The following is a 23325-nucleotide window of genomic DNA, read 5'->3' on the forward strand; positions in this document are numbered from 1 at the left end:
TGATTCAGTAAAATTTAACAAATCTTAAGAGACCTCACAGCAAAGATCTGAAAGTCTAGGGATTCATTTTTGGGCTTGATTCTTATCCACTCTGCATGTAATAAACCCACTTCAGTATCTTTTGAAAATTATTTATGAAGACCTCTTGGTTTTGTGGTAAGAAAGAAAGGAAGGAAACAACCGAGTTCCCCGTTAACCGGGAATCGTAGTAATAGCTGCATTACATCCTCGTAACACTAGATGGGGTGTAAGGAAAGAGTGAAGGGGAAAGCCAGGGAAGAGCAAAACCTTGGAGGTCCGAGCTACCTCAGGCACAGAAACTGAATTTAATGAGGCCGAGCACAGCTTCCTCCACGTTTTCAAAAGCCAAAACCGATCATGAACGGACAAGGACCCGTTTGCACACCTTGTACATCCCTCTGGCAGTGTGGATCTTCACAGCATGGATAATTTAACATGCACAACGCACCACTATTAATCTCATTAACTACATTTTATTCATACATTGAAAGAGTACACACGTGTCAGTAGCATAGACTGCATCAGCTCCTCTTTACTAAAAAAGCTCAATGTATATACAGCCTTAAAATGCTCCCACTGTAGCTATCACATTGTATTAAATCTATGCTTATATAAACTACTGTTCTTTACATAGTTGTATATATTTTAGAATACATTAAAAATTACCAGGTGGCATGTTCTGTTATCCTTTCTCGCTGTCCTGATGGTCTTAACAATTGCAATAAATTATGGCTATGCATGGTTTATTTAGTATTCAAAACAATTTCCATTACACAATATAGGCTACGGAGACAAAACCATTGTTGCATTTGGAAAGGCTTTTCCTTGGGAAAGAGCAGAACAAGGCTTTTTGAGACCCTGCCTTTGTTTAATCCTGTGAAATGTACGATAACCTTTTCTTCTTCAAGTGGTGCTCTTTGCCTGCCCTCTTAGCTGCTCTGACCTCCTGTGCACTAACTCAGCAGGACAGGCTGGCGTCCGACTCCAGGCGCCTCCTGAAGCCAGGAGGGATGCAAAGTTGGGCTTTCTGACCACCCAACACAGCTACTCGGCAGGAGCAGCAGCCTGCCTGCAGAATTCATTTCCCTCACTTTCTTCTTCTGGTCCTGTGTGAACGAGCTAGACTCCTGTGGATCACTTTATCCTCTTTATTAAGCCTGCCTCTGCAGAGACCATTTAAATTTAATTCAACTTGATAGCCAAGTCTCAAAATCCCCTTCGCTCTCGAAACAGTACAATCTCCTGGTATGCGATACACAAGCTCTTTCCCACCATCCTCTTGCTTCCCTTCAAGAAAAAAATGCCAAGATCCAATTTCTCTAAACCAGCTTTTAGCTCTGAGTGGTGCCCCTTGCTGAGGGAACAGTACTCACAGCCCTGAAAGAAAGTCCTGGTGCACTGAGAAATGCCCCTCCTCATCAGAAAATCTGCCTCTATTTAAACATGCACTCTTAGCAGAGAAATAATACAAAATGCCTTCCCACAACACAGGTTAAAGAAACATTGCTTGCCAGCCATACCTGCTTTAAAAAGTAAACTGGGAACGTGGCATGAAAGTGTGTTCACTGTCAGACACATGAGTAATCTCTTCATTTTGTCGGATTTGTTAGCTTAATCCTGGGAGAGGCAATGCTAAAACCTGCTGCAGAGGGTTGGTTTGCATCTACTGGTCTGATTGAAGCACCAGGACTGACACCACACTGGGATCTGGAGGGCAGCGCTCAATAGTTCAGGCAGCTGGATGGGCGAAGTTGCCAACGTGATTAAAAATAAAACCAGAATGAGCATGTCCATAGAAAAAAAAAAACCCTAACACATAATTTAAAAACTGAATAAAATTAGTTATGTCTCTGACAGACCAGTAATTTTATTTCATAGCAGTGAGGCAAAAGTTAGGGAAGGCTGTGATGTGTCAGGTCACTGGTAGGTTAGGGCTCCTCACAGGAGTCCTTGTGCGTAATCCTCCTGCAGCTTGGATGTTGGAAAGCCTATGTGAACATCTCTGTTTGTGATAATAGGCCATGTTTCACATGTCCAGGGCAAAAATGTGAAGCTCGCTCAGCACACAGAAGGTGAGATAGCCCTGAGTATGAACGAATAAAGGACAATTTCCTTTGCTCTGCCCGCTTTACGCAAAGCCTCCCTATTATGCAATGCAGCAGTGCAGCAGCAAGACATAATAAAACAACCCTCATATGCTAAGTGGTATGAAAATGTAAAGAAACATGTTGTGTAAGTGAACAATTGGGGGCTCTGATACACAATTTTGTTGAGTAAGGACGGTGGAGCGCCTTTACAGGAAAATGGCGCCTTGCTCTTATCCTGACAAGAGACTCTGTGTGCCAGGACTGCCCTGTTTAGGCTGACTGAATGCTTTAGCCTGTAGCCACCCAAAACACCAACACAGCACGGTCTGTTCACGTCATCCTGCTTACCCTTCAGTGGATTGGCAACCTGGCAAAAGTCCGGAGCCAGCAAGAGGAAATCCTTCCTGGAGGCAGGGTTAGCTCTAACCTGAAGCAGCTCCAGCTGCCTTCGTTTCAAAAGACTCAGCGATACTGGAGTCATATTTAGATCTCAGCCAGAAGCAGGATTTCCCAAAAACAGCTTGTGATGACCCAAACCTGAATTTATGGCTCGTGAGCTGTACTGAGAAAGGAACACTGGAGAATAGATCATCTCATTGCGTACAGAGGAGCTACAGCATGGAGGACATGAATATAGTGTTTGTTTCAGGCTAAGCTTAAGCTGTGCCTTCTAGAGTGAGAAATCACAACAGATTTACTTGTTTAAAGTAAAGACCCCAGAATCTACTGGGATCATCAGGAAAACAATGAACTAGGGCAAAATGGAGGGGATTTCTGGGACACCTATTAAACCAGAAAGTGGATGGAATTTGTAGTTGATTCATTCACGGCACCATGCAGACCTCTGTTATTTGCTCCAGAAGTGACATACTCTTCTTTTCCTGCCTACCCAGTTACTGTGGGATGGGCTACTTGTTATGCACAGTTTGTTGCTGAAATAGTGAATAATGGAAGAAAAATGGCAATAGGTTTTTACTTTCCCTTTAACCTACAATGAATTAAAATGATGCCCCAGACCTATTATAAACCACAAAGGCAGATTTTGAAGACAGACCTCAAGAAACAAAAATAAAGTGTATTCTGGAACATTACTGTTTACTTTCACAATTCATTGGCCACTGTGAAGAACTGGCTCTAGTCTTAAAATCATTACTAACACGTTAGTTTAAGAGTCAAGATCATTTCTATGCTTTGTATGGCTTACTCTTCACTTTATGAGATATTCAATTCAGGGTAGTTTTCTGCATAAAATTTAGGTTATTCTTTTAGATGTCAACATTTATCCTAATGCACTGCACTCTCCTCTGAATGACTGCAGATTGCAATGTATCTTTGAAAAAGGATAGAACGGACATGTCATGCAGTAACCAAGTAAATGCAATCCCTGATTAATATGCAAGTTTTAAAAGTTCAGAAAATGTCATCATACTCCATAGGTGCACCCTGTTTTTAGAAAGGTCTCTTTTTGTTTTGTTTGTGTATAAATGTCATTCTACACAAATTTCACTCCAGCAGCTTTTCATAAACTCAAGTCAATGATGATATGTTCAAATATTTGAGTGTTTCCTTTAAAACTAGAGGCAAAAAAAAAATCTCTTCGATCCGTTGACACAGCTGTGAAAGACCGTGGTGCTTGCACATAGATTTCTTTAAATAATCTGAAGATCTTCTTTTCACCATCCCACTGGTAAATCTGGGAGAAGGTATAGTCACTTCCCAAGGCTAGGTAGTAATTGTTCTTGAAGGAGAAAGGCTGCAGCGTCATGGCTCCTCGGGATGGAAGAGCCTGTATCTCCACAAACTGTTTGCTATTCCATTTCATAACTCTGGAGTCACCGATGAATCTCGTGAGTGTGATGTATAGGCTATCTTGCATCCTGAAACTCTTCACAGCCAAGACATCTTCCATGTTGGGGATTTCACTGTGTGGGACAAACTTTTTGGAAACTTTGTTCCACTGGAGTATAATGGGAACCTGGGAACGGCTAGAGAGGATTAAATGTGACTTCCCATCTATATCAAGAAACTCGGCATCGGTGTCCCTGAACCACTCATGAAGGGACTGGTATGAGTAAAATCCTTTGTTATTCCACTTGTACACTGTTGACAAACCTGCTTTAGAGCTATCTGCTATGACAAAAAACATTTCACTGTCTATCTCAAAAAGTTCTATATCATTTGGCTTGGAAATGCGAGATACTTCGATATCCTGGAATTTGACAAACTTCGTCCAGCTTTCATCATACTTGTAAATGTGTGAGCCACCAAAGAGCTGTGCCACCACCACAAAGACTTGGTCACCAACAAGAATGGCTTTACATCCCACTATGGACTGACCTATAGCCCAAAGGAAAAAAAAAAAAAGCAGCATATATATATATATTAGCACAGTACAAAGCACCCTTAGAGCTACAGAAAGATTACCAAAATCACCCCTCCCCTTTTTTAAAGTCACACCATCTCCTAATTTTGCCTTCTGCTACATGCCATCAGAGCTTCTTTTCATGATTTTTTCTCCCCAATAACTGGAAAGATGACTTCAAATGTTGGAAATGTCACAGCCCTCAAATTGTGCAAGTATGATGCACCCTAAAATGCTCATTCCTTTTCATCCACCCTAAAATGCTCATTCCTTTTTATCCAAAATAATTTTTCTTCCTTTCTTTGTTCAAACACATGCCCCCTAATATCCAAAACAATTATTTAAGCAAAATTTTATTATTGCAAAATATCAAGAGTTGTCATCTCATGACTCAGTAGGCAGCTGAAATTCTCTTATTCCTTGAATATCCATCTTTCCAGCTTAACTAGAAGAATGAAATATAGTCTATTTCTCTTGGTGCAAGAGGGCCAGAGTCAGCTTTTTCTGCTGTAAATAGAAATATCAATGCATCTTGTGGATATATCACCTGACAGCAGGATGAAAAAGATAAATCTAATTATGTTGTTTCTGTTAAGTATTCCTGAGATTATGTTAAACTAGAAATATTTAGGAATATTGCAGTTGTCAGATTAGAACAGATCAGGTTATGGCCCATTCTGAGAATGTCAAGTCACTATACACTACACGTCAGGAAAGTAACAATTAGACTGTTTGCAAAAGGTTTTGTTGGAAGAAGAGAAGAGAAGAATTCCTCTCTGAAGTGCACCGTTGAAGCAGAACCATAACCACACAGATTCCCCTGTGCGTGCTTGGTCACAGTCACTACAGGAGACTTGCTCCGGCACCTCTGCTCGTCCCCTACCCGTAGCTGTTTCACAGCCAGCCTGGGATGATCTACCACCCTCCCAGTGCAGGAGGTGGGGGATTCATCTCAAGTACCATAAGGTATCTGTCTGCAGCGTAGACATGAACGCTCGAGTTGATCATCCAGGCTCTTTCTGGACTAACTTAGTCAAGAAGCGCTCCAGAAAAGATTTCACCCAGCCTGGATGTCTCCTTTTGCAGAGGACAGCAATGCCTGTTCTCTGCGTGTTGACTGCAAAGGCAATCTCGACAACTAGCTCAGCTCTGTAAGCCCATGTTGTAAAGGGCTAAACTCAGATACCCGAATGCCAAGCACACAGTTAGCAATAAAACTCCCCACAGAGCACATAGCTAGCTCCTGAGCTCGACAAAACACTTTTTAGGCTCCACAAGAGGCTCTTTATGTGCCTGTGTCCCCTGGCAAAATCTCTCAGTTACATTCAAGAGTCCAGAGCTCAAGCTCAGGCCCACAGGAACATTGGGCAGTTGTTCGAGAAACGAGCCTGGGCACGTAGGCAGGGTGTGGAGCTAGCACACCAGTCCCCAGCAGAAGTGTCTCCTGATCACGTCATTCACAGGAAGGTGAAATACGTCCAGAAGACAGCTGCCTTTGGAAATGACCCAAACTCTACATTTCATTTCCAGAGCTTTTCTAGAGCTCTGTTAGCTCTCTTTGGGCCACTGACTTCTCAGTTTACATCCACTGGTACATATTCCCCCCTAATCAACCAAAATACAATGAAAGCTAAAAAAGCAAAACTTTTCATTTCCAGAATTTCCTGATGGAGGAGTAGCATCTTGTAAACTTCCATCAGTGACACACATAGCTGATCTGAGGAGGTAGGTGCCTGCTGCCTTTGCAGGCTTCAACACCAGATGACAACACAGCATATTCTTTGTTTCCCAAAATGCAAGGTGAAAAATAATCTTTATCACACGTAACAAGGAACAGGAGGGAAGGTTGCTCTGTGGATAAATTTAGCTCCTGAGTCTTCAGAACCAGTAGCTTGAAGTATCTGGGAAATTGGGCAGTGTATAGCAGCAATAAAGACTCTGTCCCTGCTGTAGTGGTATAACTGAGCACCACGAGTGTCAGTTTGGGACAGAACAGTCGTTAGCATTAGAAAATCACCTGGCATCCACATGGGCTTTTTGTTTGATGAGCAACCTGGCCAGGATGCTAATTCAGCATGTTTGCAAATGGAAAGCAAACATGAAAGCTTTACAGCACATGACTTTAGGTAACAACCACGGTTTAAGTATCTCTATGTCACCTTAAGCTGTGAAACACGCTTTCCTGGCCAGCCTACCCTAGAAGCATCCTCCAGACCTATTTCCTATTACATGCAGTAGAGTATTTTTGTATTCTATTTCGCAGGCACTTCGGCAAGAGTAAGGGCTCCTTCAACATATACTTCAACTCACAGTGTGATTCAGGCAGTGAGTGCTAAGCTGGGCCATGGCGTGACAATCACAGCAAGTGTTTGTGCCTTCAAAACAATTTTCAAGATCAGACAAAAAAAGCCTAGATTGTGTCCTACAGCCAGGTTAAATGTGTGTGCATTAACAAGATGCACCGCTCCATGAAGTTACTCATGTCCAAACATTACACACTTCGATCTACCAAATTCAACACAGATTCAGGACAGAAACCATCAGCTGGTCCCATCTATGAATATCATCTTTGTGAAACGCCAACACTTCATCAATGCCTGGAATCCCAGTGTTCATATACCTGTGATATTGTCATAACTCCTGAAATTCATTTCAATGTGATCCCACTCCAGCACCATGCAGTTCTCCATGCTGGGCTGAGCAATGGCAACGAACACATCATTCTTGGAGTTGAACGTATCCACTGAAACTGACTGGTAGGGCAAAATCTGGTGAACAACAAAATCTAGAAACATACATTTACAACAGTTAGGATACATCCTGGCTGGAAATGCAGAGTAAGTGGTCTGCGGCTCATTACAATGATTTACACTGAAAAATGAGTGAAACATCCTGGATTTTGTATATAACACTACCATGGAAGTGTAGGCGCTCACACTAGGCATGCAGCAACAGGGGAAAGCGTCTCCTGCTTTAGGCGTCATAAACCGTCCTCTGGAAATAGAGTTGCCAAGGAGATCAAATAGGTTAACAGTGGCAGAAATCAGGTTTTCCAGCTAGGCTGGCTGGTATCAATGAAATCAGGCTATTGAGAGAGAAGTCTCTTTCCCCACAGCTGGAAGTTGCTTTCCCGTCAAGTGAAATGGCCTTGCTAGAATCACTTTCAAGCTGAGAGACAGCAACTTCCAGCTGAAGTCCAATAGCTTCTTAAGTCATGCAAATTTAATCACTAGCAATTTGTGTTATGCTAAACCAGGCAGAAAGTGAAATGATATCTGAAGTTTGCCTGGGGATAACCCCATTTCAGCTAGACCATAGACAAAATGGTGTAATCAAAACCTCAGTTAACATAACGTTTTACGGGGCATTGTAAAGTAGTTTAGGCGTAAAATACAACCAACCTGCAAACTACTATCCAGTGGAAAACTTATCCTAGACACTAAGACTGAGGAGTTGAAGCAACCTGTAAAGACTAGGAGTGTAACTCCAAAATTCAAGATTTTGCCTTAAAATCTAAGTGGCTTTGTAGATTAAACTCTAAAATTCACCCTGGGTGAAGTCAGCAGTCAGCAAAGAGCCAATCTGGGGCAAAGCAAGGAGGCTTGGGTCTGAATTTGATCTGTGGCCTGGCAGCTGGGCAAGGTCATTATTATCAGGAAAAGAAACTGGTATAGCAGAGCTGACAAAGAAAAGCCAGTGCCTGGATCTAGAATGTGGCAGAAGGGCCTGCGCTGAAGTGATGTATGGATACAGACATATAGAAAAGGAAATGCATCTTCTGCCGTGATGGCGTTTCTCTGCAGAACCACACACCGCTCTGTTTCAAGCTCCATTTGCTACATGCCTTCATCACGCACTCCTACGTTGGAAGGGCCTGGGCATCCAGGGATTTTGATGAAATGGTAATTAAGTCCTCACTCGAGTCCCTCATTTTGGTGCATTATGAAATAATTGTTTTTTGAATGAAGAACTCTCTGTCTCTGCATGCTTGAAAGCCTTGCCCTTGAGGAGTTACACTTCCGGAGAATAAAGATAGATGACTACCATTAAACAAACAGAGCAGATTCTACAGCTGCGAAAGAAATGACAGTCTCCATTCTTTGAAGGACTATTACAAATAGAGTTTGGGCTTGATTCATAAATGCTGGTAGGAGAACAAGAAAGTTATCTTTATTCTCACTGGGAAAATAAAAGGACTGGAGAAAACTGACACCGAAGTATGCAGAAAGTAATAGTCAAGTCATAAATCATCAAAGGTAGCTAAGAATGGGAGAATAGCAGATACAGTCATAGAAAATCAAAGTATTTTTTAAATCTTGAGAAGAAAACCCGAAAAAACTAATCCTGAAAAAGACGTATCCTGAAATCTGAACAGTTGTAAAACACTTTGAGGGAATCTGTGAATTAAACCAAACCAGTCTGTGTGTTAATACCCACTGCTCATTCAGAAATGATTCAGTGTTAACACAGCTATTTTTACTGGTACCTGTCACTGGGCTCTTTATGTCACTGCATGAGTGAAATTGGGTAACAAAAGCAGTCATAATCAGTAAAAAGCAATAAACACTGGTTTTAGCACCAGTCAGAAATACCAGACTAATGCAGAAGAGGGTTACAAAGTAAGGAGGTGCTGCCACATCAGGCTTGCCAAAAATCTACATCTTAGGGACTCCATTTAGTTTTACAGGCAGGTCCACATGCCTTGCTTTAATGCTAGAAGGGCTTGTACAGTAAATACTGCGCTGGGGGGTGGGGGTTTCCCAACATCTTCCCAACAGGAGAAGGATGAGGATGTGGCCCTCGCTTTGCCCGTCAGCAGCACGGCTGTCCTGCTCTCCCTCTCGCCCTGATGCACAGCTTTGCTCTCCCAGCCCCAGGACACAGGGGTTTAACCTGCTTTCTGCCAGCCGAGGGCTGGGGTGGTCCTCCCAGCCTCCAGCCACCGCGCCGCCTCCACTCCCTCTGCAGCTGGATTGGCATCAGCCATGATGGGTGAGGGACCCAGCACCTTGGTGGTTGGGCTGATTTCCCTTCCAGCAGCCCCTGCTCTGGCTGATCCCAGCACACAGGAGCGCTGATGCTAGCACAGCAGAGGGGCATCACATGGGGAACACTGCAGGACACTAAAGGGAGCGATGATCTGCTTGGGCAGCAGCTCCTAAACTGCATCCTACGACTGGGTTCTCCTCTCCTCACATCCCGTCTTCCCTGCAGTGGAGATTTCTGCTCCAGGTGAGGCTACCCGGGAGCTGGAAGCGCTATGAGGGAGTGTTACCCATCCCTTCCCATCTCCCACCACAGCAGCACAGGTAATCTCCTGCACAGGAGCACCTTCCTTCCAGGCAGCAGGGAAAGAGAAGACCATCTCTTCAAGGCAGCCCCAGCTGGGTAAAGAAAGGGGAAACCAAGATTCCAGAGCTCGGTAGGATGATCCCTGCCAGCACGTCTGGGCAAAGCAAGGTCTAGGCATGCACACAGCCTGTTTCCAGCAACTGTGGGAGCACGATGCCCGTTTTCCAGTCTCCTGAAAGTAATGACAGGTTCCCCTGACGTGCTTACAGCCACAGCACAGCCCCCTCACACACTGTTGCGGGAGAAAGACAAGAAACGAAGTGAAACAGCTTAACGTGCTTCCATGATGCAAGCTGTGAGGAAATGGAAAAGAGAGAAGCTATCACAAAGAGTTAAAAGTGCAGATCACCAGCACTATGAATTGCTTTCTCTGTGAAGAAGCAATAGGACTACTTTGTTCTTTGGCTCTTTTTTTTTTTTAATTTGGCAGCACCCTCTTTCCATCTCTCCTCCTGTTACCATAGTAGCAGTTCGCTGGAGCCACTGAGATGCACATTTTACCCAACAAACTGCTTTGTTGCCACATTCTACATCCAAGTTATGCTCAACACAGAGTACCAGAGACCAGAAGTGACGGAAAGCCTGATCCTGCCTGGCAAAGGAGGGAAATATGATACTAAAGACTGACATGAATGAAAGAGGCTTGAGAGGCTGCCTGTCGCCGAGCAGGAAAGGGGAATACACCTACAGGGGATGTTGCTGTACTGCAGAGTATGGTACAAGCCCGAGTCTGTGACTAATCAGTCCTCAAGGAATGCATGTGGGCATATTTACACTCCCTTTGGATCTGGGGAGGCAATGGCAGAGAAGAAAAAATCAGCTGTGGCCTGACACCGCAGACCACCAAGGCCACCAGCAGGCTACAGCTTCAGCAAGGTAGCTTCCAGTTCAGTGCAGGGGACGTGAAGCTGTCTCAGAGGTGACACACTCCTGAAGATTTGCATTTCTGCTCTACTTATCCCTGTTTTTTCTTATGGCTCGTTTCTGCATGCAGTCTGTCCCTCTCGGACACTTTGTAAGGACGCCAGAGCTCCACGTATTCTGCATCCTCCACTTCCACCAAGCACTGGAGCTCTGAGAAGCCTGCTGCTCCTACCCCCAGGCCAGACGGGTTAGGCACACAGCCCTCCCTCACAGCAGCCAGAGAATAACTGCTTTGAAAACACCCTTTACAGTCTGAAGAATGTATTACAGCTATGTGCTGTGCTGGGAGAGCACTTCTCTGATGGCATCTGAGCAAATATTTAGCTGGGCAATCCTTGCACCACCTAACACCTTAGCATGTGGAATTAGATTTATGCTTGATGTAATTTTGCTTACAGCAGACAAAGGGACTAACATTACAGGTGAATTTTGCTTGTTGCAAATGTACAGATAGGTTTCTATTGAGATGTCATCTAAGAGATGACAGAGGGCAGGTAGGTCAGTATAGGTCTGAGGACCAGGTAAATAAGGCTTGGTCTTGCACAGTTAGTGCTATGCAATTTCTTAAACCAGACTGAAATAAAAAAATGTCTGCTTTTACTTTGTATTTTTGCATCTGGGTGATTTGGCAGACACAGGAACATAACTTTGGTACTGTTCTAAGCTACATTGCTCTCCTGCTTTGACATCCTTTTATGTAGCAGATTATCGCACTTTACCTCTGCTGCTCTTCTGACAGATTTTTAAATTCTGAGTTCATTCTTTTTCCCTTTACATATTGCCCTTCAGTTACCTTTCATACCTTGTCCTGAAACTTCATTTCACATTAATAGTAATCAACTTTTCTATTGTCTTTTAATAATGATGACTGACTTAACGACAGATGAGAACCCGAATGCCTCTGATATTACTGTATAGAAAAAAGGCAGAGTGCTGATATCACATACATGAAAGATGAAAAAGAATACTCGTAGCTGATATTCTCAGTTATATGATGTGACTACATTCGAAGACAGGTAACTACGGCTGTTCAGTCACAAAGTATAAGCATAACCACAACCACATGCAAGTTTCTCTTCACTTCCTTCAGCATGCTTTACATTACCTAAAATAAAAATCAAGATCCTAAACAAGACAGTAGTCAGAACATTATTGGACATTTCTAATTTAATGGAGTTCCATGAAGAACTGCTGGCAGTATTGCTGCCACATTTGATGCTATTAAATCGTGGCCTATTGAATAAAAATAACAGATATAGCCACATCATTTGAACTTCTTTTCATTGCTTTCTGTGAAATGCAGAGATTTTTGGAAGCTCATCTGCCATAACTATATGGCCTTATTCCAGATAATAGAAAGCATTCTGTGATGAAAATTAAGTCACAAAGTGAGTCATAATCAAGTCTTTTGGAATATGAATACTCAGAGCTCTTCTCCCATTATCACTTAATCCAAATAAAAACTCGGTACTTACTTCGGCTTCCAAATGTAATTTTCCCATTTTATGCTTGTTCTAGTACTCAGAAGTGCTTTGTATGTAACCCTTTCCTCCCCCCAGGTCATGCTTATAGAAGCGAAAGGGTATATTCTAAACTTCTGATATTTAACCATTTGTAGTGTGCTTAGAAATATACATTCTGAATACCTGTAGTGGTGCATTCATAATCAAAACTTGTCACATCATTTAACTTCTTATCCTGATATTCTGCTGGACCAATACACAGGACATCAGAAACAGTGGAATTTGTCATCTTTAACCACAAAAACAACCACTTGGCTTTGCAGTCACACTCAAATTTATTTCCCCTTAAATCTCTAAAAAAACACACAGAAATAAACATATTTGAAAAGGTTGATAGCAATATGAATACTACAGAACTGTTATCACCCTGACATGCTGAATTTAAAAATATCTCAGTAGCCTTTAATCGTTTTTGAACTGAGAACAAGGAAGTTTCTTAAGTTTTATTGGGAGTCTCTTACTAGGGACTCTCCTTCACCGAGTGCTGTCCTTGGAAAAACTGTTTCAATCTAGGAAATACGCTCACACGTAGTCGTAGTAATAGAGCACTGTGATTCACGTCTGAAGTCACTCACGCTTATAAGTTTTCATAGGATTAGGACTGTAACATAATAAATTCTGACAGTCTGGTTGTCTGCTGCAACCCCCATTCCCACCATTTACCGCTGACACAGATAAATCCCATTCCTTCCCTGAACTACTCCAGTACCGCTGGTTGACAGAGTGGCCTTGCTGGTACTGTTTCTGCATTACATTAAAATACAGATGTAAGGCTTCTATTTTTCAAGTCATTGCTGATGTGGAGTCAATTTGACCTCCCCCTACTAATGTATGTGCGATTTCAACACTGTACCTGTTCTTCGATCCCTTGGCAATCTTTGTGGCTTACAATTACACTTTGCTGTTTGGAAGAGCCAGGCCAAAAATAGGGGAAGCTGACTAGCAGCTCAGTTACATCAAGAAAACACTGACAGTATGTCAGCAATGTGCTACAACTGCACAAAACCAAGAAAAAAGCATTTTGGGTTTTTTTAATGAATGCCTTTTACTAAGATAATCTCAGGGAATACATGCAACAACAACAGGAAAAAACGTTCAGAGAAACTGTAGCTCTAAAACTCATTGTCTCCCTTTCCCTAAAAAACAATTCATAGGAAACATCAGAAAGAAGTACAATAACACAAGCTATGTACAGCATCACAAGAAGCAACAGGGATTTGAGAAACAGTTCTTTTAGAGGAGGCTGCCAAGTAAACAATTTTAAAAAGAGAAAAGCTAGAACAACAAAACACACATTTCTTTTCTGTGCAGATACCAGATACGGCACCTCACAAACCCAGAACGTAAAACTCAGAGTAACAGAGTGACAGAAGCAGGCAGTCAATAGAAAGATTCTCATTACTTACAGCTCAATTAAAGAATCTAAATCACTGAAGACATCCCTTGGCAGAGCTTTGAGATGGTTATTGGCCAAAGAACTAGAAAAGAAAATCAGAGCTTAGTATCAATGCTTATCTCTTGTCTGGCTGATTCTTACTAAGTCTGAGCTCACCTACAGGTCAGTAATTATCTAGTACTGTCCAGCCACTGGCATTGGTAATAGTTACAGGCACATACAAATTATTCTCATTCAGGAATGGAGATTGCCTGAAGCTCACATAAAGGTAAAAGATACAAAGTTTTTTACTGCCCAGGTGCAAATGTAGCACACAGTGCAATCGCTGAGCATGCCGAAAAGAAACAGGAATGTTAATCACGAGTATGCAGTGTGGTGGTGCTACCAGTGCAGCACCTGTGCGTGACAGCCGCACCCCGGCACCAGCCGCGAGCGTGCCCAGGCAGCCGAACACACCGCGGTGCTGCCCAAGCAGGAATTTTTTTAAGGCCAGTTTTTAATTTGTGGAGGGCACATTGCTGACAGCAGGGGGAAGCTGATGCACAGAGGGAAAGGGAGGTTTTGTGCGTAGCAGAAAAACCAGCAGTCCCCCAGAAGTGTTTTGTTCAAGTACAAATTACTCTGCTAAGTGTTAAATAACTTACAGGTGAGTCAGGTCTCGAAGGCCACGAAATGCATTTCTTGAAATTGTTTCCATTTTGTTTCCTTCAATGAATCTGGGGGGGGGGGGGGGGGGGGGGGGTGGAAAGTATAAAATACTTTAATTAACATTATTATTAGCATCACCAGTGCTTTAACTTATGGTCCCCAAATTCAGCAGGTTTCTGGGCAGCCCCTTTAGACTTAAAGGTGGGGAAATCTCGGTGGAGCTGCTCACGTTCCCTTTTCCCCTCTCCTCGGGTGGACTGCACAGAACAAGGCGAGTACCAGGCAGCACAAGCGAAAGCATATGACACAAACATCCAGCAGAAGAGGAATAAAATGAACAAAGCAAAAATGTCATTCCTCTGTCAGTTAAGTCTGCTCAGCATGTTTCGCATGTGGCAAGAGACCTGCGTAGGAGAGGATTCTGAGATGGACTTGCAAAGGACCTCCTTTCCTCTCACAAACCACCTGTGTTTTAAAACTATGGGGCAGCACAGCGATGCCAGGGATGCCCAGGCTGCAGGCGGGCTCTCTGAGGGGCAGCTGCCGTGGCTGCACATGCAGTGCCACCTCCACACCCCGGAGCCATGACTCGAACCACAGACATCCCAAGTCTGCATAAATGGCAAGGCCACTGCCTTCTTCTCGGTGCCACAGTTCAGATCTCTCCAGCTGGGATGCCACCTCTGCAGGGTGATGGCTGCACACAGGCCATGGCCTTGTGCGCTGGGGGAATGACGACAGGCACATATCAATTCCAAGAGCATGCTGCTCTTCCTGACTCCATGTCAGCATTTAAAGAAAGAGCTGATATTTGAGCATCTTGACCCCTGAGCACTCGAGGATGCATCCGTAAACACACCATCAGCCCTGTAAAGTGATTGCAGCCAGGTGGCCATCAAGATATTGCATGGTACAGCTGTACTTGGATGATGACAACTGCATGCTGACTTTATAAAAGGTTTTATGAGATAAAAGTGTCTCCTTTCCTCCTACGCATCCTTGTTTGCCTTCCAGGGAAAGAGAGGAAAAATGCTATGAGCCACAGTCTTTTCCCGAGAACCAAGATGGGGATGCAGGAGACAAGTGCTCTTGGTTCTGCAGTTTAGACACAGCCAAAATCCTTCAGGAAGTGGCTGGGACCCTGGCTACATGCAAAGGGTGTGGATGAGAAAGTGCTGTGCCTACATGGAAGACGTTAGAAGAGCGTTCGGTGTTACAAGGCTGTGTGAGGACACAAATTCAATCCACAGAGCAGAGAGCTAAACTGCCTCTTGAGACCCTCACCAGCACCTGGCATCCCTGCACAGCACCAGCTCACCGGTCCGTGCAAATAAACATGGCTTCACTGCACACGCTGCAGGAAGGCGATGCAAATTTGGGCTGGGACTTGTAATTTGCTGGATTCCTGAGTCACCAAACCTGGCCTCAAAGGGATGCTACCCTGGGAACACCACTCTGTTCACCAGCAGAGCTCCCATCTTCATCAGACCTGTCTTACCTAACCTCTGCACACAGGGCCAGCTAGTTTAAGGGTGCATCGAATGCCATTATCAGTGCTGCAAGCGCAGCAGGACACAGCTGGAGATGTAGATATATATGTATCTGCTGTGGGTGCTTCCCAGCTGCTTTTCATCCAGAGACTTTGCTTTGTACACAAAGGAACTTGTCATTCTTGTTTGTCAGTGAGGTTCTCTTATTCTCCATCAGGTCTGATCACTGGTAGCTGAGACACGAGTTATTGAAGCTTTAAGAGTGTTACTAGCTACATGGCCAAAAAAACACGCCAGAGAAAGGCCACTCACACCCGGTTCCCAAAAGCGGGAGGTGCGATTTGCTGGGAAGAGGAAGAACTCTGTGGACTTGGCAGGGAGGGTGACCACAACCATTAACCGAGACTACTTGTCCAGCTGCAGCTAAAGGAAATTGAAACTGTAAGGCTTTACTGGTCCACATCCTGTTCCCTGGCTTGCACCTGGCAACCAGGGATTTCCCCTTTGACCAGCTGAGGAGGGGCAGGACTTTTTCCTTTCGGACAGGGATCTGGCTGCAGTCATTAGTGCAACCATTACAACTGCATGTACTGCTGGGATGAGCTCATCAGCATTTGAAAGCAAGTCATTAATGAAAAAACATTAACATGGTTTTCTTTCTTTTCATAAATGTATTGCAAATTAATTTTTTTCTTCTAGACACTCAGAAAACAGAATTATTATATATCTCGCTATCTCTGAAAAATCCATATGTAGCTGAATCATGGATTTTAGCATATCCATTTACCATTATCCTCTGGTTTTTTGTCTGCAAATTCCATTGTTGGCTGCTCCACACATATCAGACTATTAATCCTGAATATATCCCACCTTAATACCTGTTTGCCTGCAAGACTTTAGCGAGAGTCAGTTCCATAAGCATTGTTCTTCCTTTAGAAAAAGACAGAAATGTTTTCCACAGCTGCCTTTCAGCACAGGAAAGTGGGTGGAAAGAAGAAATTTTTTTCAGATCGTATTCAGAGTTTCAAACATACCAGCTCACGTCCAGCAACAGAGAAATGGCAGTTCTTCAGAGTATGAAGTGAGGACAACCTGGTACCAGGGCTAGTAATTTTTTTAAAGAAAAAAAGTAAACTAAAAAAAAATAATCAAAAAAGATAGATTTGGAAATTAAGGTAATGTAAAAATCAACTGCGTAAAGGAGAGTTAAATAAATGTAAATTATACTATAAATAACTGTAATAATATATATGGTGTATTAATATATTTTCATATATTTATTATTATTTGTAATATAATAATAAATGCCATGGGCATTAAAGGGATATCAGAAAAAAGGTTAAGTTGGAGAAGAAAGTTGGGGGAAGAGAGCTGGTCTGGTAATCAGGGTTGTTCTGGACAGCACACGGACACTCTGCAACTCCTCTTCAGGCCGCCAGCAATCCAGGAGCGGCTCCCCCACCTCTTCCTGAGGTTCAAAGCCCATCGACAGCAATGGCACTGTGCTGGAAAGCCCAGACACGCTCTTGCTAAGCAATGCCTTTTCGGTGTACTGTAACTGCACAGAGCCACCTTGCATTCATAGCGTATTTCAAAAATCCACTGCAACCTCTGAAAAATGGTGAGCCACCGTAAAGAACATTTGCACAACAGTGGAACATAAATCCTTCATCTCCCCTGCTCCTGGTAACCACAGTGAAGACTAAGACTTCACAGCAGGAATCTTGGCAACTTATCAAAACATCTTGATTTATAAAGGACAGGGAAAGACATAAAACACCAAACTTACAGGTATTCTAGATGGAAGAGACCAGCGAAGGCATCATCTCGTATAACAGTGAAGGAGTTGGAGTTCAGCAAGCTGAAAATGGAGAGCAGGCATTAGGAAAGCACATTAAAACCTGACAAGCTGGATTATGCTTGTTGTGTTTATTGCCCATGACCAAACTAATCTTACTGACTTAAGCCCATATTGCCCGACCAATGCAGCACACATAAAAGACCGTGGCATGGTCTATAAAAAAAAATATATCAAAGACATAATGTGATGCTAATTAATGTCCACTACTCCCCAGGAAAAATGCTCGCCATGCCATTCACTTTGGTTAAATGCAAGCTGGCCCTTGACTCTCTGGTCCCCTGAGCAGGACAAGCCACCTTTAGAGGGTGAGTGTAGACCTCAGTTGCCCACCACCCCTCCAGCCACACCGACAATTTTCAAGAAATCATCGCAGCACCACTCCTGAGTTCCCAAGCGCCAGCTCCCATTTTATGCAGTCGCAGCACTGCCTCAGCACTCACTCATTCTGCGCTCCCAGGGGGATGCTCCGAGACTGACCCACAGACAGGCTACAGCCCCCAGCGTGGGGAGGACAAAACACAGGTCACACAGCCAGTTTGTCAGCTGGAAACACAGACCTGCCCAAAGTGCTAGAGAGAGAAAGTCCTGCTGTCCTTGCAAAGCAAAGTCCTGTGTCTGCAGGCAGCAAGGAAGAGCGGTGGTGCTGACTGCTCCAGGCACCACTGCCTTGGCCTCCCATGTGAACTTCAGGGACAAAACACTTTAGAGCTGCACTGGAGCAGCTGTCACCTGAGCCAGGACAAGGCAGTCAGGGTCAGAAGGATGCCACAGAGGCTTTGCCAGCCAAGTTCCTTCTTTGCTGTATCAAAGCACAACCGTGGATGATCTCCAATGATGATGTTCAAAGGGACAGAGAGTGATCTCCTTTTAAGAAAACAGCAACACTTTTTATTTGGTCTAAAAATCAAACACTACTCAAATCATTTTTGGAAAATTCAGAATTTTCTGCTATGACTGAATATGCCTCTACTAATCGCTTTATTACAGTAACTTATTAATCCTCTTTCTATATGGTTTTAGGCATTTTACTAAAATTAATTTAGAAGACTAACGAACATGAAATGCAAACCTTCCCTGTGATCCTCGGTTATTATGCTAATACTAGACAAATGCTCCTTAAATTATCCCAAAGAAATCTGACAAAGATGCAGACTGCCATCAAAAATAAATCCTTGCGTTACTATTTTACCATGGCTACTGCCACAGAACACATAGTCCTGAGGTACGTATGCACGTATCTCTTTTGTCATTTAATTATTCCTTTTTCTCGTGTTTGATGGGAAATATCGCAAATTACACTCAGCAACAAAACCCGTCAGGGCCCAAGGTAGTGGCGGTGGTGGTGACACTGCCCTCTGGCTCCCACAGCTGATTTACTGCATAAAGTGAGATGGGCAACTTGTGACTTTCTCAACAACTGATCTCTATCCCACCACCCCACACCCCCCAACTTCTCCTTCTGGAAATCTATTACTACAGCTGAGGAAAAGGGATAACCTTCAGCTACTCTTCCTCCCCCTTCCCAGTAGCGCTATCCAAAACAAGCCAGATTCCCCCCCGTCTCTAATTCCCCATCGACATTTTCTCTCAACCCACCCTTGGACTCACCCCCTCCTTTCCCAGCTGGCACAGGTCTGCTGTTTGACCCCATTCACTGGTGGTCAAAGCCCCCCTGCCCAGGGCTCTGTGCTGGCCCCCAAGTCCCACAAAAACCTGGGTTTGGGACCAGTGCCATGCAAAAGAAGGTGAAAGCCTCCAGCCCTTGCTTCGCCCACTTCTCCCCAGCATTTTCCATGGGGTGCTGCTCCTCCCAAGCGAGACAGGCCTTGGAGTCAGAAGGGGTGGCGATGCCTGAGGAGAAGAGGCTGGCCATCCGGCTACTAGATGCTTTCAGGGACTACCTCTCGCTAAGACCAATTTTAACACCTAGCTCTCTGGCAAGTGCTTACCCTGGGTTTCTGGCACGCCTCACATCTTTTTGCTGATTTTTTCTTTGCAGTGTGTCTTTGCCTGGGAGTAAGCGGGTCCTTACAGGGGGAGGTGGGAATTGCCCGCTCGGCACGGGGCGTCACCGGCAGGCCGTGCTGGGCTAGGCAGGGCACAGCAGCACCTTGGCTTTGCTGTAGGCTACTGGAGAAACCAGCATCCAGGCTCCCCAGGGGGGTCACGGGGCACTCTGTGCCTTCCCAGCTGCTGCCCCCCCGGACAGCTAAATCAAAGCAAGTTTGGGTAAGCTGCGCAAGCTGCCGGCACACACCTCACCATGCCACGGGCACGACCCCACGGCCTGCCCGAGGTGGGAGCGCCCAGAGCCCATGCTCTCTCTTGGGAGGCCCACCAGGTCGGCAGCCATCTGCGGGGCTGCCCTCCGAGCTGGATGCTGAAGCACGGAGGGTCGCTGCGGACACCACCAGCACTTCAGGCACGGGGGCTTTCTCCCAGGTGTGTCCCCGCAGCCTCTGCGACGTCCCAGAGCCAGCGCGAGCCTCCCGGGCACGCAGCGAGCAGGAGTGGGAGCCACCACAGGACTCCGGGGATGGCTGGGTGGGTGGGTGAGCAACCCGGCCCTAAACTTATTAAAGCTGAAATTAAAAAAAGAAACCCACGACAGGGGCTTAGGGCACCGGAAAACATTTTGTCCTCCTTCAGTAACTAAATACGTGCTTATGAAGTGGTTTGCGAGCGGGAAACGCATCCCTCGGGCGGCAAGCGGCGGCCACCTCGGGCGGCTGCGCAAGCCGGGGGTTCACCCGCTCCCTGCCTGGCTGCCAGGCGCCCGGGACCCCTGCGGAGGAAGGGGCGAGCGCTACCTGGGCGCCGCCTTCCCCGGTGCCATACTTACAGCAGCTGCAGGGAGGGCAGGTGGGAAAACATCCTGTCCTTGACTTCGGAGAAGGTCCCGTTTACCAGGCTCCTGGAAAAAGAGCAGCCACCCGTCAGGCGGGCCGGCGCCGCGCCCCCCGCCGCCCCCCGGCGCGGCGCGCCCCGCACTCACAGGGAGCCCAGGCCGGCGGGCAGGCTGCGCGGCGCGCCCGCCGCCCCCACGCACAGCGCCGACTCCCGCCAGCAGCTGCAGGGCGGCGCGCAGCGCGCTGGCCTCCGCGGGGCGGCGGGCGGCAGCAGCAGCAGCAGCAGCAGCGGCAGCAGCGCGGTGGCGGCGCAGGGCGCCAGCAGCCGCAGCGGGCCCGCCATGCCGGCCCCGCCGCCGCTGCCCGCCGGCCGGCGGCCGCTCCCCGCCGCCTCCCGCGCCCTGACATCAGCGCGGCGCCGCCCCGCCGCTGCGCTGCGCTGCGCTGCGGGGCCGGGCCGGGCCGGGCCGGTCCCGCCGCCGCGGCCGGCCGGGCGGTGCGAGGGGCGGTGCGAGGCGGGGGCTTGGCCCTGCCGGGGGCAGAGCCCGGGGTGCCCCCGCTCCCGGCGCCCCGGGGGTGCCGGTCCGGGGGCTGCTGGTTTTCTGGGATGTTCCCGCAAGAGAGCTGCGGGTCAGAGGAGCCGCTCGGCGTCAGGACGGCTGCTCGTGCCGCGGGGTCGGAATTCACGTTAAACACAAAGCGGTACAGCTGCTCAGGGCAGCCTGCGCCGCCGCCTAGTGCGGTGTCCGGCGTGAGTTACCTCCCTGCCGGCTAGCCTGAATTTCGTTAGGAAAGGCTCACGCTTTTTAAGTAAGGCAGTCTTTCTAGCGTGAAACTGTACGAACTTTCTTAAGGGAGATAGATGTATATACATTGTATATACATACATATATGTATATACATATACAATGTGTAATACATTGCACACTGCATAGTCATGCTTACTAAAGGACCCCAGCTCGTTGCAAGGACGAGGATGGCAGCCCCCACCCTGAAGCAAAAGGGATACCCCTTGGGCTACTGAGGTGACACCAGCATCCTCACCCCCCACCCCCCACCCACCCCCCCCCGACACTGCTGTGCAACCCGCTATCATCTGGCAGCACAATAACTGTAGCCAGACCACTCCAGGGACACCCAGAGCAAGAAAGAAGCAGATGGATGATGACGCCACAGAATTATAGTTGCTTTGCAGTAGTCTGTGCGCGTGTTAATAAATGATAGATCAAATCATGTTGTATCTGAACACTTGAAAGGGATCAGAGCTGTGTGTAAAACCACACTCGGGGTGACCCAATTTGAATGGGACGATGCCCCATGCACGTGAACAAAAGCATTGCTCTTGTAACTCTGTCTCTTGTCTCTGAGCCTCTCCTCTTGGTCGGCACGGGCCAGTTGCAAAATTTTCATGAGAGCTCCCACTGCTGCAACTTGTGCCTGCTGCCTCTCACCACTGACTGCACAGCTCCCACATAGCCTCCCGCGAGGCAGCCAAAGACAGCAGTAAGCCTCCTCTTCTTCGTGCTGAGCAGACCCAGATTTCATCATCTCCACCCATACATAATCAGTCCAGCAGGCAAAAATTCACAAAGTGTGAGCAACACCCAAGTTAACGGGTTAATTCCTTTGTCATCTGATCAGGTAGAAATAAGACAGAGAAATTACTTGAGGTCGGTGTTATTCCCAGTCGTCTTTGCTTGGTTTTATCTTTTCAGTGATTTTAATGATTCATGTAATACCACTCTTCACAGGAGCTGTTACGCACTGCATCTGCATCTTAATTCAACAGCCACAATAATCCCAGGATGTTTATTTCATTGGCAAGCAGGCAGAAATTGTTGTGAACCCTGAGCCCTGTTGGATTTTCCTGTCATTCTCTTCCAGCTGGGTACTTTATCCTGAGGTCACTGTAAGCCCCCCAAAATAAATACAAGAACACCACCAGAAATCAAAAACTTTTGATACTGCCTTTCACAGCACCCTTCTGGAGAAAATATCCAGCACACAGCTAGACAATTCCTTAAGATGCCGGGTGAGAAATTGGCTGATGGGTCTGGCTCAAAGCATTATGGCAAATATGCTTCAGGCTGGCAGCCGGTCACGGGTGGGGTTCCCCGGGGCTCAACTTGTGCTCAGCACACTGTCAGGAAACACAGTTTCAAGGTCCGGTATTGCTGCAAGGTTTTAAATGTCTTAGATGCTGTATTGGTATGTAAAGCACCTTCTCTAAAAGATACACACCTATTTCATCCCAAAGAGTTTAGGACCCCAATTCCACAACTCAGTTCTGCAGCTTTCACTGGTGCTAAGCTCTTCCATGCAGACCTCTAAACATCCCACGACACTCCAAAAGGGGAGCTTATTTACCTGCTGTCACTGCTCACAATTAATTTTGCTGACAGGGTGTTTTTCTGATTTAACTGATTTAAATGGGTTTTATTTGTCAATCATTTCCCCCTCCCTGGGGAAGAGGAAGGGGGATTTTCTCCTGTTCTCCCCACCTGGGGTGTTTTCTGCAGCTTCGCCTGCAGCAGACCTGCTCCACTCAGTGAGGGGCTGCCAGGTACAGACCGCTCTCTCTGGAGGTCTTGGAGGTCAGAGGAGGATGAGGTGGAAGGAGAGGCAGGTGCAGTGGGGCTGGGGTACTGCACAGGAGGGAGCTGGCACGGAGAGCGAGGGCTTTGACAGAGGCTGAGGAGAGAGCCTGGAGTGCCAGCAGGATGCAGCAGACGGCCCTGTCTTGCTGAAATTAAAAATGAATGATTGCCTTGGAATAGTCACATGACAGAAAACAGGTGTGTGAGGGGGTTAG

At 46.1% G+C, this 23325-nt stretch overlaps 1 protein-coding gene across 1 annotated transcript; it reads right to left on the minus strand.

The window, feature by feature from the left end:
• Positions 1–727: 727 nt before the first annotated feature.
• LGI2 (leucine rich repeat LGI family member 2) lies at positions 728–20856 on the minus strand. Its single transcript, XM_037390559.1, has 8 exons — positions 20660–20856; positions 20507–20578; positions 17593–17664; positions 14310–14381; positions 13676–13747; positions 12393–12562; positions 7091–7255; positions 728–4445 (listed from the first exon to the last, which is right to left on the minus strand). The coding sequence occupies exons 1-8, from the start codon at positions 20854–20856 to the stop codon at positions 3628–3630; spliced, it is 1638 nt and encodes a 545-aa protein (XP_037246456.1). The 3' UTR covers positions 728–3627.
• Positions 20857–23325: the final 2469 nt, after the last annotated feature.

Source organism: Falco rusticolus, chromosome 1, assembly GCF_015220075.1.
Source record: "Falco rusticolus isolate bFalRus1 chromosome 1, bFalRus1.pri, whole genome shotgun sequence".
In the NCBI taxonomy this organism is placed as follows: Eukaryota; Metazoa; Chordata; class Aves; order Falconiformes; family Falconidae; genus Falco; species Falco rusticolus.

Bases quoted from the DNA above. Each gene is read 5' to 3' on its own strand.
- LGI2 (XM_037390559.1), bottom strand. From the start codon at position 20,856: ATGGCGGGCCCGCTGCGGCTGCTGGCGCCCTGCGCCGCCACCGCGCTG. The intron at 13,748-14,309 runs GTAAGTTATTTA...TTTCTTTTCTAG, and splicing joins CTTCGAGACCTGACTCACCT to TTCTTTGGCCAATAACCATC. The intron at 7,256-12,392 runs GTATTCAGAATG...GTATGTTTCTAG, and splicing joins TTATGAATGCACCACTACAG to ATTTTGTTGTTCACCAGATT.